The 13027-nt window shown below is 36.8% G+C and overlaps 2 protein-coding genes across 2 annotated transcripts; both read right to left on the reverse strand.

The window, feature by feature from the left end:
- Positions 1-1036: 1036 nt before the first annotated feature.
- LOC149016815 (3'-hydroxy-N-methyl-(S)-coclaurine 4'-O-methyltransferase-like) lies at positions 1037-2513 on the reverse strand. The gene is made up of 2 exons (XM_089156105.1): positions 1701-2513; positions 1037-1397 (listed from the first exon to the last, which is right to left on the reverse strand). Exons 1-2 carry the CDS (start codon positions 2460-2462, stop codon positions 1107-1109), a joined length of 1053 nt encoding a protein of 350 aa, XP_089012231.1. The 5' UTR covers positions 2463-2513; the 3' UTR covers positions 1037-1106.
- Positions 2514-4227: 1714 nt separating this feature from the next.
- Positions 4228-5890, reverse strand: LOC149016816 ((RS)-norcoclaurine 6-O-methyltransferase-like). The gene is made up of 2 exons (XM_089156106.1): positions 5025-5890; positions 4228-4925 (listed from the first exon to the last, which is right to left on the reverse strand). The coding sequence occupies exons 1-2, from the start codon at positions 5790-5792 to the stop codon at positions 4635-4637; spliced, it is 1059 nt and encodes a 352-aa protein (XP_089012232.1). The 5' UTR covers positions 5793-5890; the 3' UTR covers positions 4228-4634.
- Between the last annotated feature and the right edge of the window lie 7137 nt (positions 5891-13027).

The raw sequence follows: 13027 nt of genomic DNA on the forward strand, positions 1-13027 counted from the left end.
GATTTCTAATCCCACCTTCCTTCCCACCATTTAGGAAACTTGGGATAAACTGTCTATTGAATGCAGGGCTCACTGTTAAGACAGTTCTTTCCAAATGGATGGCAATCGATCTAGTATGCGAACTTTGTAGTGCTTCTAATGAATAAAAATGGCATCTCTTCCTTTATTGTGAATGGACAAACACATCTGGGCGGTGGGACCGTTAGGACTTCGGATGGAGTTCATCTCCCATAACTCCCTCATCCAACTTTGCAATTCTTTTCTTTTAAACTCAAACTTGAATATACAATCCAAGAAATGATTATTTTATGTTTTAATAATAACTTGCTATTTTATATGGATTGAAAGAAACTCTAAGGTTTGAACAATAAGGAACATAATCCTATTAGAGTGCTGAATAATGTAAACAAGTGATAACTTACCTACATCTATACCATAAGTTTACTACACAGGTACGATTTTTAAGCAAATCACATACATAGCACAAATCTATGCATATGTGACTATGTAAAATCTTTTTGCTCACCAACTTTATTGTGTGCAAGGCTATGTAATGAACTACTAAAGATAAAGTAGAGTGTACGTGGGACTCTTTTGGAATGGAAATTTTCTTTTTGTGAGCACAAGGGAAATAGAGGCGAGATCAATGAAGGAAGCAATAGCACAAAGCACCAGAGGATCGAGCAAGGTGAAGGAACTTGGCGTACATATCAAAGAGATCTAGTGCTATGAGAAAGAATTCCAAGCCACGATCAAAGACAACAACTATAGGATATGGCCTCTAAATTTGATTCCCCTCATGATTGAACTTAAAGAAATCACAAAAAACATCTCAATATGTGATATTCAATCCCACCCTCTAAACAAAATGGTTATTACAACTAATTCCATCTAATTTTGAAGAGAGCGATATAGATCTCTCTAATCTAAAGTGAAATTGTAACAACTCGTCTCACTAAATGCATTTCCTTTATTAACAAAAAAAAAAAAAAAAAAAAAAAAAAAAGAAAAAAAAAAAGAAGAAGAAAAGAAAAAAAAAAAAAAGAAAAAAGAAAAGAGAAAGACTCACATGAAAAACCAACAATCCAAGTTTCCTACATTGGCTACTAAGGATAAGCCTCAATTATAGAAGCCAAAGGTAAAAATGGAGTTATTTTGCATTTGCTGTAGCCTGCACTGTGAATGAGCTTCTCCCATTCTTCTGTTGTCCTCTCTTTTCCTCCAAAATTCACCATCATGAACATGTCCGACATTAAAGTTGGGAACATGTCCATTCCCTGATTAATGTCTACCACCATTTCAACTATGATTACCTTTCCTCCTTCAGCTGGAATTGCCTCCTTGCATCTCTCTAGGATTTTGATGCTCTGCTCATCACACCAATCATGAAGGATATACTGCAACATAGAAAGAAAAACTATGGTTTATTTTTGCAATTTGGAGTACTCATCAGATCCTAGATTAAGAGATACAGCTTAGAACAAAGAATATGAAATCATAGTTCTTGGCAAAAATTAACTGTTTCTTTGTTTTCATTTATTTCAGATCTAATATAGTGCACCCAGATATTCCTGGGTTAGTGTGTTCTATCTCTAAATTAACTTCCCTCAACAAAGGCAGAAGGATAAACACCTCTCATACACAGCATATCTTGAAACAAAAAATCTATCTTGTATGGGTAATTCAGACATGGAACTCACCTTGAGAAGGACGGCATCAGTGCGAGGCACTGAGGTGAACATATCCCCTTCAACCCAATCGACTTCACTGCTCTTCTCTGAATTGCTCCTAATCACATGAGCAAGATCGAAAACACAGCACTTGATGCTTGGAAACTCCTTCGCTATCTCCTTGGCAGCTGCTCCATTTCCTCCTCCAACATCAACTAAAGATCGAATACCGTCAAATAACCATGATCCAGATCTCTGTAAGATCTGACGAAAAATCTCTTTCGTGTTCTCTTCTTGTGCTTCATTGAACATTTGATTCATATCAGGATGACTCGCCAAATAATCCCAATTGCTCATGCCATGGTGCCTCTCGAATGCTGTCGGACCTCCTTGGATACTGCTACTCATATTCATCCAAGCTCCCATTCCCCAATCAGTTAATGTCCCAAGAATCATCGGAATGATAAAGGACTCGCCATCTCGGAGTAGACACTCTGAGTAGCGAGTCAACCCGTAGGTGCTATCCTTGTTGTCCAAAGTGAAGAGACCCAAGTGGTGAACGACGTACCTCATTAAGCTTTGGAGACGATCCATGTCGACCGTCGGCAAAGGAAGAGCGGCAGCAAGCTCTTGAAGTGTCATGGGCTTTTTGTGCTTATGAATGATGTCTGCAATTCCGAGCTCCACCACACATTTCAGGGACATGGACTCCATGAACCCATGAGAGAATCTCACTATGCGCATCCGTGCTGCCATAAGTTCTTTCATTTGCTCGTCCATCTCCTTCTCCATAATGGACTTGCTCTACAGCAGGAGAGGAAAAAGAATAGTGCTTCACTTGATCTTTAAATTTTTTTCTTCTGAATCATATTATATAGCTATGGCGTCTCGGTTGCGTGCTTAATTATTAAACCCATATGGTTCTAGTCAATATTGGCAGGCTTTTAACAATTAGTAGTTCAGTTAATTATGTTCAAAATGTTGCTTTCCATCCAGATCTTGAGGAGATCTTTAGATGCACTTAGTGAGGAGTTCCTCGATCTAGATTTTTTTTTTTTTTTTTATTTTTGTTCTTTGACATTTTATGTACAAAAAATAAATTAAAAAAAAAAAAGGCAAACACACAAAATTTGGCTTTTTTTTTTTCCTCCAAAAAGATAGCTATTGCAAAAGAAATATTGTCTTTATTTTTTTTAGGTAGAAATATTGTCTTGTTTAATCATTCAGTTTAATATTACATCATTTTTATAAAATATGTTTTCATATAATTTAGGAGGAGATTATAAATTAATTCTCATAAGAAAAATAACTTATCCATGGATTTAGCATTAGGGTGGGATTTCAAATTATATGACCAAATATCAATCATATTGAGAAGTATGATTTGTCTTGTTTTGTTTATATAAAAAACTAGTCAAGTCTTGCTTCCATTTTGTCTTATTGTAATAATTTTTACTTTTTTTTTTTAATTTAATAATATAAAAAGTTTTTTTTTATTCTAATAATTGGTTGACCAACAAACGACGCAATGAGGGTAGGTCCCATTTTATTATTAACAATTTTTAGGTAGAGATGCAAAGGATTTGTTTAATTTATCCTTTTGTTATAATGAAATGATTTATGGCCAAAATTATCAAAATGCCCAAAATCAACCCCTCATCAATTATGGCCAAATCAAATCATATGATGTTTAACTAAAATTAGTCATACCCTTACTATGCCATTTCTGAGCTTATATATCAACTATTATTGGACCCATTGGACCCATGGTTCAATGTTTCTTACATCCCTAGACGTAAGAGGACTTCTTCACTATGAGAATGGAAATACACAACTTATACAATGCTAAGATTTATTATCAAACCCTACCCTGTATTTAAAATCGAATACCCTTGTACACCTTCTTTGAACTCGTACTCTCAACTCTTGAAGATGTTACTAACCGAAATGGCAAGAGACTAACGCTTCCACATAGGAGGTTAGAATTTGAATCTTCTTGGAGCCAGGAATGAAGCTCCACCTATATTAATTATATAAAAACCCACTACTCCAATCTTAACTCCACCACCACTCACACACACTTTGATGTCCCTCTCTCTCTCTCTCTCTCTGGTGTTTTCTCTCAATTGTTATGTTACAAACAAACCCCCTTCCTATCGGGAGAAGGAGGGTGGAGGTTGAGAATTAGAGAAACAAACTTCTTCTTTTTTTCTTTTCCCTTTTTTTCTTTTCCTTTTTTATTTTTTATTTTTTTTTGCTTTCTGTGGGGGCTGCAGAGTCGGGAAAAACTCTCTCAGTTTTATTTTGTTTTATATACTTTACTTGATCGGCAGCACAATGTCAAAGTTGGCTGCCGACTGCCCATTCTCCGAGGACGACCCCTAACACAAGTGTCACCGTGGAATTTGAGTTCAGCTTCCTCATGTGCCGTTCTGGAAGTCGATCCGAAGCCTTGCATGATTAAGTAAAGGGGAGAGGAATAGGTCAATGTTTAACTTTAACCTCACTTGCTCTTTCGTTTTTATTTTTCTTTCTCTTTCTAGAAGTAACGTGTTGTTTTGTATTTTATATTGTATTTTATATGAATATCAGAAAAGAAATTCTAGAAACAGAGACAGATCAATTGAAATGACTGTTCAACTTTAACAATGGCAAAAACAAGAAGAAGAGAGGCAATGATATAAACCGAAATCTGGGTCTTTTCTTAAACTCCCGACTTACATCATGAAGAATGAAAGGAGCACTAATCCCAGAACTAAGACATTTACCTATTTACGCCTATTTATCTGTTATAACATTAACTTCATGGTGGCAGTGAGTGAAAGCCCAAGAAACTTCGCTTCATTTTGGAACAGTGTTTGCACTTCTCGCCCAGCTTGCCTTTATTCTTACTAGTGATTCAGTTGCTGAATCTTATTCGTGACTTACATGAAAACCTACAATCCAAGTTTACTACACTGGATACTAAGGATAAGCCTCAATGATAGAAGCCAAAGGTAAAAATGGGGTAATTTTGCATTTGCTGTAGCCTGCACTGTGAATGAGCTTCTCCCATTCTTCTGTTGTCCTCTCTTTTCCACCAAAATTCACCATCATGAACATGTCCGACATTAAGGTCGGGAACATGTCCATTCTCTGGTTCATGTCTATCACCATTTCAACTATGATTACCTTTCCTCCTTCAGCTGGAATTGCCTCCCTGCATCGCTCAAGGATTTTCTTGCTCTTCTCGTCACTCCAGTTGTGAAGAACATGCTGCAACGTAGAGATCGAGAAAAAAACTAGGGTTTATTTTGCAATTTTGAAAACTCATCAGATGTTCTGGTATATGTACAATTCAATGGAGGAACTCACCTTGAGAAGGATGGCATCAGCGTGAGGCACCGAGGTGAACATATCCCCTTCAACCCAATCCACTTCACTGCTCTTCTCTGAGTCCCTCCTGATCTCATGAGGAAGATCGAAAACACTGCATTTGATGCTTGGGAACTCCTTCGCTATCTCCTTAGCAGCTGCTCCACTTCCTCCTCCAACATCAACTAAAGATCCAATCCCATCAAATAACCATGAGCCACATCTCCTCACGATCTCACTGAAAGTCTCTTTCGTGTTGCCTTCTCGTGCCTCATCCAACATTCGATTGATGCCAGGATGACTAGCCAAATAATCCCAGTATTTCATGCCATGGTGCCTCTCAAATGCTGTTGGACCTCCTTCGATACTGCTATTCATACTCATCCAAGCTCCAACTCCCCAGTCGGTCAATGCCCCAAGAGCCATTGGAATGATAAAGGACTCATCTTGGAGCAGGCACTCGGAATAGCGATTCAACCCGTAGGTGCTATCCTTGTTGTCATAAGTAAAGAGATCCATGTGGTGAACAACGTACCTCATTAAGCTTTGGAGGCGATCCATGTCTACTGTGGGCAAAGGAAGAGCAGCTGCGAGCTCTTGGAGTGTCATGGGCTTTTTGTTCTTACGAAGGATGTCTGCAATTCCAAGCTCCACCACACATTTCAGGGACATAGACTCTATGAACCCATGAATGAATCTCACAATGCGCATCCGTGCTGCCGTGAGTTCTTTCATTTGCTCGTCCATCTCCTTTTCCATGATTGACATGCTCGATCTACAGTAGAAAAAAAAACAGTAGTTCTTACACTTTTTTTTCTTCTTCTTCAGACAAAAGAAGAGTAGTGCGTCATATGATCTTTAAGTATTCACTTCTGAATCATATTATATAGCTATGGCGTCTCGGCTTGCGTGTTCAACATAGGCGGTAGGCGATATTTTGACAATAAGTAGATTAGTTAAATGTTGCTCTCCGGGTCTTCCTCCAGATCTTAATGAGACCCATCAAGTGGACTCAAAGGAGTTTTTTTTGTCATTGACCCTACTGTGTACCAAAAGCAAAAGAGCAAACAAACAAAATGTCCCTTGAAAAAGAAAGCTACTTCTTCGGTTCTTCTAGAAAGATATTTTTTTTATTCAACATTTTTTTGGGACAGAACCGTAGAAGTATTGTCTTTCCGTTCAGTTTCACATTACATAATCTTTATAAAATATGTTTTCATCATAGTCGACAAAGAGATTGTAAATTAATTCTCTTACGCAATAACTTAGGCATAGCCAAGTGGCATGGGCGGCTCAAACAAAAGGTGGACATGCCACATTGAGCACAAGACAAAGTGGAATTTTTGATGAAAATTATGACCAACTCAAAAGGCAGACTCTAGACAGATGAATAGGCTATCAATCTGAAGATAAGATCTAAGATTTTTCATGAGGCCCGTGACTAGTTACGCGTCCATTTCTTGGAATGATGAATAGGCTAGGGAAAATAATTCTATATGGACAAGGAGTTGCGTTCAGTTGATTTTTTTTTTTTATCAGTTTCATGGAATGATGATATGATTTGAAACAAAATAGATCAAAGACCAAGTCGGTTCTTGAATTGAAAGTGAACCAATTGATTTGGTTAGGTTTAGATTCTAGTTCAGCTTCTTAAAAGGTTTCTGATTTGGATCTCAACTCATACATTCTTTTTTAGTAAATATTTTTATTAGTTACCGACAGGGGGATGTACACACTCATACGAGTGTGGGACTCACACTGCTTTGTTAGACCCTTTGCAGTGTGGGTCTACACTTGATCATGTGTAGAGTGGGTAGATGGGTAGGCTAAGTGGAGAGGATCTGGAGTCATCGACAGTACCTTTTTTTTTGGGGGTAAGTCAACAGCACTTAAGCTATGAAAAAAAATGAGCACCATTAGTCAATGACATTAATAGCTTATAGTGTTCATTAACACACACACACACACAAAGAGTAAAATAGTGTGAGAAGAGTCTCTCCTCTTCACCTATAAATAAGGGGGGATTTTGCTTTCCACAACACAACGCATGACACATTTCAAGTGTAACGGGTGTGAGTTAGAGAAGAGGATCTCAATTGGGTGGATTTTCTAAGTCAAGTGGATTATCACTAATAGGGTCTTCTGGGTATACTATCTTCTTATATTTTATGTATCATTTTAGGTAGAGCAGTTAGGGTAATATTGTCAAAGTGAGATCCTTGTTGAGTGGGTCCCACATTAGTATAAGTGAGGTCTGTCCATTGTAATTTTTCCTATCACTGAATTGGTTTCATGTGCTTGCCCTGTGGACATAGACCACTATGCCGAACCACGTAAATTATTGTGTCTTCACATCTTGGTTAATTTTTTGTACTGATTACTGTATCAATTCTCTGCATGTCAATAACAAAGATCCTCTCCACCCAGGCAGCTTGTCCCCCATCCCCTCACCCTCTAGGTTGGCCTGCCCGTGTGCCATAGGCAAGCCATGTGTTAGCCCAACTCAAAGGGTGGGGGATGGGGGTTGGAATAACTGCCGGGGTGGAGAGGATCTAAACTCACGTATCAATTGGTGCGAGTGTATTTCCTCTGCAAAACACACCTCTCAAACATAGAATATCTTTGAAATAAAGAGTTCATCTTGTATGGATAAGGTTATGTATGTAATCCTAAGATGTATTTGAACTCACCTTGAGAAGGACAACATCAACATGAGGCAGCGAGGTGAACATATCCCCTTCAACCCAGTCCACTTCATTGCTCTTCTCTGAGTTGTTCCTGATCACATGAGCAAGATCCAAAATATAGCATTTGATGCTTGGGAGCACCTTTACCATCTCCTTAGCAGCTGCTCCATTTCCTTCTCTAACATCAACTAAAGATCATCCCGTCAAATAACCATGATCCACATCTCCTAAAGATCTCACGAAAGATCTCTTTCATGTTGCCTTCTTGTAACTCATTGAACGTTCGATTCATATCAAAATGACTAGGAAAATAATCCCAGTTGCTCATGCAATGGTGCCTCTCAAATGCTGTTGGACCTCCTTGGAGACTGCTACTCATACTCATCCAAGCTCCAAGTCTTGTTGGTTAATGCCCCAAGAATCATTAGAAAAATTCGGCCCATGAGATCTCCAAGTCGCTAGGTTAGGTTTCCACCCTGGAGTCTCTTTATTTAGGTTAAGGCTTTTAACCCCATTATATTCCCCTCGATGCACAGTTTACTAGTTCTCTTGACAAGCCTTTTTTCAGCGGATCCACAATATTTTCCTTTGACTTTACAAAATCTATGGAAAATATATCATTTAAGATCAATTGCCTCACGATATCTAGATTTTTCGTCATACACCGCATTTTGTGCAATTTGATTATCATAATGTATGTAAATCACATGCATTGGTTTTTGCCAAACCGGAATACCTTCTAGAAAATGCCGAAGTCACTCTACTTCTTCACTATTTTCCTCTAAAGCGATGAAAATAGAATATCCTCTAGAAATAGATACATTTCTTGGGTTAGAACCCAATATATATAGATCTTAAATAGATCTACCCATCCAACATATCCAACTAGCTAAATGGATTAACTCATTTAACTATCCATATCCCATAATGGGTTTGAGACAGAAGTATTTCATCTTCTCTTCTAATTATCTTGACTCTCAAAATCACATCAGTCTCACTCATGTCTTTAGTATCAAACCTAGACTTTAGAAATGCCTTAGCTGATTTCACATATCAAGATTAATCCCATTGTTAGCACATTATTCATATAAATACTCCTATTAAGATGAAATAAGGTATAGACATACCTATCGGTATCATTAATATGACACCCATTTAATAACTAAACATTATCAAATATTTTATGCTATTGTTTAGGGCTTATTTTTGTCCTTATAGATGCCAATTATCTTTCATTTCTTCCTTGACCTTGTGGCTTTGAATTCGGCTTTGCTATAAAGCTAAACACTAAGTAAGGGTTTATACAAACGATTCATAAGAATCTTACCTCTACATGTTTTTACATTTTATCTCTTTGAGGTTTCTAAAACTGAAGTGTCCAGTTCAATCATTGATCTTGAACTTACATGTTCAAACCAATCAATGTCACACCCCCTTTCTCAAGTGTAAATGATACGAAACTTCTTAACATATAAAAATGTGTTTTCTCAGTCTAAAACCCCACAATTTGGGTATGCTATATTTGAAATAAATGTTAAAATACCAATCATATTTTCCCAAAGGGGGTTCAGTTACTATGGTCGTCTTGAAAGGTTCTTCTAATATTTTTTCGCTTTGAAGCTCAATAGCATTTACAAGCTCTCTAGGATTTGTCTGAGTACTATTAGGTAAAGATCCTTTGTGCCTCTGATTCATTCCTTGGGCGATGTGCCCCATTTAAACTCCAAACTTTTAATGGATGCAAAAATATTTTGATTTGTAGACTCTTATTTTTGCATAAATTGTGAAGAAATTGTAGTCATTTTCTCAAGAGCATCTTCCCATTCAGCTTTCTTCTGAAGTTGCAGCTTGTTGATTTTCAGGTGGTCTTTCGGTATTTTGATTGTTTTTCCATCTAAAGTTTGGATGGTTTCTCTACCCTTGATTGTATGTATTAGAGTATGGATTATTTTGCCAGTTAAAATCCCCACATACTTTGATTGCTCAACTGATTTTGCTCAAAAGTATTACCCATTTGACATTCATTGCTATAATGTGCTCCTTTACAATAGTTGCATATTATAACTGGAGGCATGGAACGAGTTTGGATTTTCGGTTCGCTACCCGGCGGTCCGATATCGCCGATATCTCGGTGATATTTCGCCCCCCGTATAGAAATTTTGCCCCTAATTTTTTTGAGTATTTTTACTCAATAATTTTGGTAAATTTGATGCCTATCTAATCTGATGCAAATATGTGGTAAATTTGAATTATTTCCTAAAAATTATTCCATTTAAATTCTCTTACCTAGTCACATTTAATATGTTACCTTATGAGGCCTACATCATTAGGAGCTTAGGACATAATTGGAACGATTATCAAATCACTCTGAAGATTCTTTTATAAGATTCATTAATAATTTAAATTGTTTCCATAAATTATTTCATGTATACACTCTTCCCTAATCACATTTGGCATGTTGACTTTGATAATTTAAATTATTTCTTAATAAATATTTCCATTTAAATCTCCTGCCTAGCCACATTTAACATGTTACCTTCTAAGGCCTAAATCATTCGGACATTGTTGGAATGATTAACCGACGATTCTATTACAAAATCTCTTCATAATTTAAATTGTTTCCATAAATTATTTCATGTATATACTCTTCCCTAACCACATTTGGCATGTTGACTTTTGAGAACTAGAATATAGTTGGTAAGATTGCCCATTAATCTTGAAGATTTTGCTATAAAAAGTTTTCCTATTTATAAGTTATTCTATGTAGATTCTTCTCCCAATTACATTTAGCACATTAACTTTTGAGTCTTGAATCATTGTGATAAAATTGGTAAGATTGTGATAGAATCGCGAGAGAAATCGCCTAAAAAGTGCAAGAAATAGTATAAAAACCACACACAAAAAAAACTAAAAAAATGATGTTTTTTCGAAATATCGCGATATATCGCGAGATATCGCCGACTGGTAAATATCGTTTGGCCCCCTGGTTTCGTTTGCTGGGCGTCGTTGTGCGTATTTCGGTTGGTTATGTTCCATGACCGGGTGGTGGTGTCTTGAGTTGCTAACAACCCCACTTGCTTTGTTAATGTTTCAAATTGGATGGCCATGGCTATCATGGGATCAATGTCATTCCTCTGCATAATTCTTTTTGGGGCAACTCTATTCCTTGGCCTTTGATATGCATTTGAGGCCTCAACATCCAAGATATCAAAAATTTATGTTGGATCCTTGTTTATGATTGATCATCCTACTATAGCAATATCAACTAATGTTCTGGTTGGACTAGATAGGTCATTATAAGAATTTGAACTTGCCTCTACTACTCTATTCCATGGTGTGAGCATTTCCTTAACAAGTTCTTGAATTTTTCCCCATTCCTTAAATAGTGTTTCTGAATCATGCTACAAAAAAGTAGAGATATTTGTTAGTAAACTAGCAGTCTTAGCTAGTGGAAAGAATTTTACCAAAAATTTATGAGCCATTTGATCTCAAGTAGAGATGGATCTGAGGTGTAGAGAATGCAACCAACTCTTAGCCTTGCCCCTTAATAAGAAATGGAATAATCTCAATCTTATGACATCATCAATAACATCGTTGTTCTTGAATGTGTCACTCAAAATTCAAAGAACCCATCAATGTGAAGATTTGGGTCTTCACTTGGCAATCCATAAAATTGATTATTTTGCACCATTGTGATGATAGTAGGCTTGATTTCAAATTTTTTAGCTGCTACAGTTGGATACCTTATAGCTGTCTTATTATCTCTCACAGTTGGTGTAACATACTCTCCCAAAGTCTTGCACCTTAGTGCTTCAACTTCAAGAAGTGGTGGATTATTTTCAGGATTCATTGCTCTAAAAGTGGAAGATCAGATGGTTCTGTCTTTCTTTCCTTTTGAGTTCCTTCGAAAAGGTGCCTCAATTTTAGGATCGAAAGGATGTTAGTTATCATCGAATTTAATGATCTTATAGTTGTTTAGGAAAGACCTTCATATGATATTTATTGACCTAGAAAAGGCTTATGATAGAGTCTCTAGCGTGTTAATTTGGCAAGTACTAGAGAAAATAAGTGTTGCTAGTAAATTTGTAGATATAGTTAAGGATATGTATGATGGTTCGGTGACTAGTGTTAGAACAGTGGGGAGACAAAGTAATGAATTTTCGATAACAGTTGGGCTACATCAAGTGTCAACTTTAAACCCATATCTATTTGCATTGGTAATGGATGAATTAACCAAAGACATTCAAGATGAAGTCCCATGGTGTATGTTTTTTGCAGATGATATTGTGTTGATTGATGAGACCCAAGTGGGGATTAGTACCAAATTAAAATCACGGAGAGTAACTTTGGAATCAAAAGGCTTTAAACTTAGTAGATCGAAGACAGAAATATCTTGTTTGTAACTTTAGTCATGATCAGGCAGATGATGAGGTGGTGATACTTGACGATAAAGAGATTCCTCAGAGTGATTGTTTTAGGTATCTAGGTTCAATAATAAGTTAAAGAGGTGATTTAGAGGATGAGGTTTCCCAAAGAATCAAAATAGGGTGGATGAAGTGGAAGGTGCATTCGGGGTCTTATGTGATAGGCGTATTCCATTAAAGCTTAAAGGAAAATTTTATAGGACCGTTGTTCGACCAACTATGATGTATGGTACAGAGTGTTGGGCTGTTAAAAATAATCATATAAATAAACTCAATGTAGCATAAATGAGGATGCTAAGATGGATGAGTGGCAAAACTAGGATGGATAAGATAAGAAATGATCATATTAGAATTAGTTTGGGAGTTGTTCCCATAAGTGATAAGCTCGAGAAAGTCGTTTGAGGTGGCACAACCACGTTCAATTGAGACCTATAAATGCCCCTGTACGGAGAAGTGATATAATCCATATTGAATGAACTAGAAGAGCTAGGGGTAGACCTAAGATAACCTCAGGAGAAGTGGTGAGAAAGGATATGTACAGCTTAGGCCTTGTATCTAGCATTGCCTCGAACATAACTGATTGGAGGGCAAGAAACCATGTAGCCGACCCCATTTAGTTGGAACAAGGCTTATTGTTGTTGTTGTTGTTGTTGTTGTATAGTTGTTTAGAAATATAATGGGTTAGCAATTGAGCGAATTTCTATTAGTACTCGAAAGAGACTCGTAGATAAGAATGGAATCTTGAATACTTAATCAATGAAAACAATATCAGAAATATATGGATGAATTCAAGAGTGAAAATAAAAAATTAGGCTACATCTGGTTCCTAGAAAAATTAATAACATAACAGAAGAGTTCCAAGTCTCCAAATCCAACCAACGTCTCCAAAGTT

Source organism: Hakea prostrata, chromosome 5 (assembly GCF_041222555.1).
Source record: "Hakea prostrata isolate BN-2017 chromosome 5, UWA_Hpros_2, whole genome shotgun sequence".
Taxonomy (NCBI): domain Eukaryota; kingdom Viridiplantae; phylum Streptophyta; class Magnoliopsida; order Proteales; family Proteaceae; genus Hakea; species Hakea prostrata.

Bases quoted from the DNA above. Each gene is read 5' to 3' on its own strand.
- LOC149016815 (XM_089156105.1), bottom strand. From the start codon at position 2,462: ATGGAGAAGGAGATGGACGAGCAAATGAAAGAACTTATGGCAGCACGG. The intron at 1,398-1,700 runs GTGAGTTCCATG...TCTATGTTGCAG, and splicing joins CTGATGCCGTCCTTCTCAAG to TATATCCTTCATGATTGGTG.
- LOC149016816 (XM_089156106.1), bottom strand. From the start codon at position 5,792: ATGTCAATCATGGAAAAGGAGATGGACGAGCAAATGAAAGAACTCACG. The intron at 4,926-5,024 runs GTGAGTTCCTCC...TCTACGTTGCAG, and splicing joins CTGATGCCATCCTTCTCAAG to CATGTTCTTCACAACTGGAG.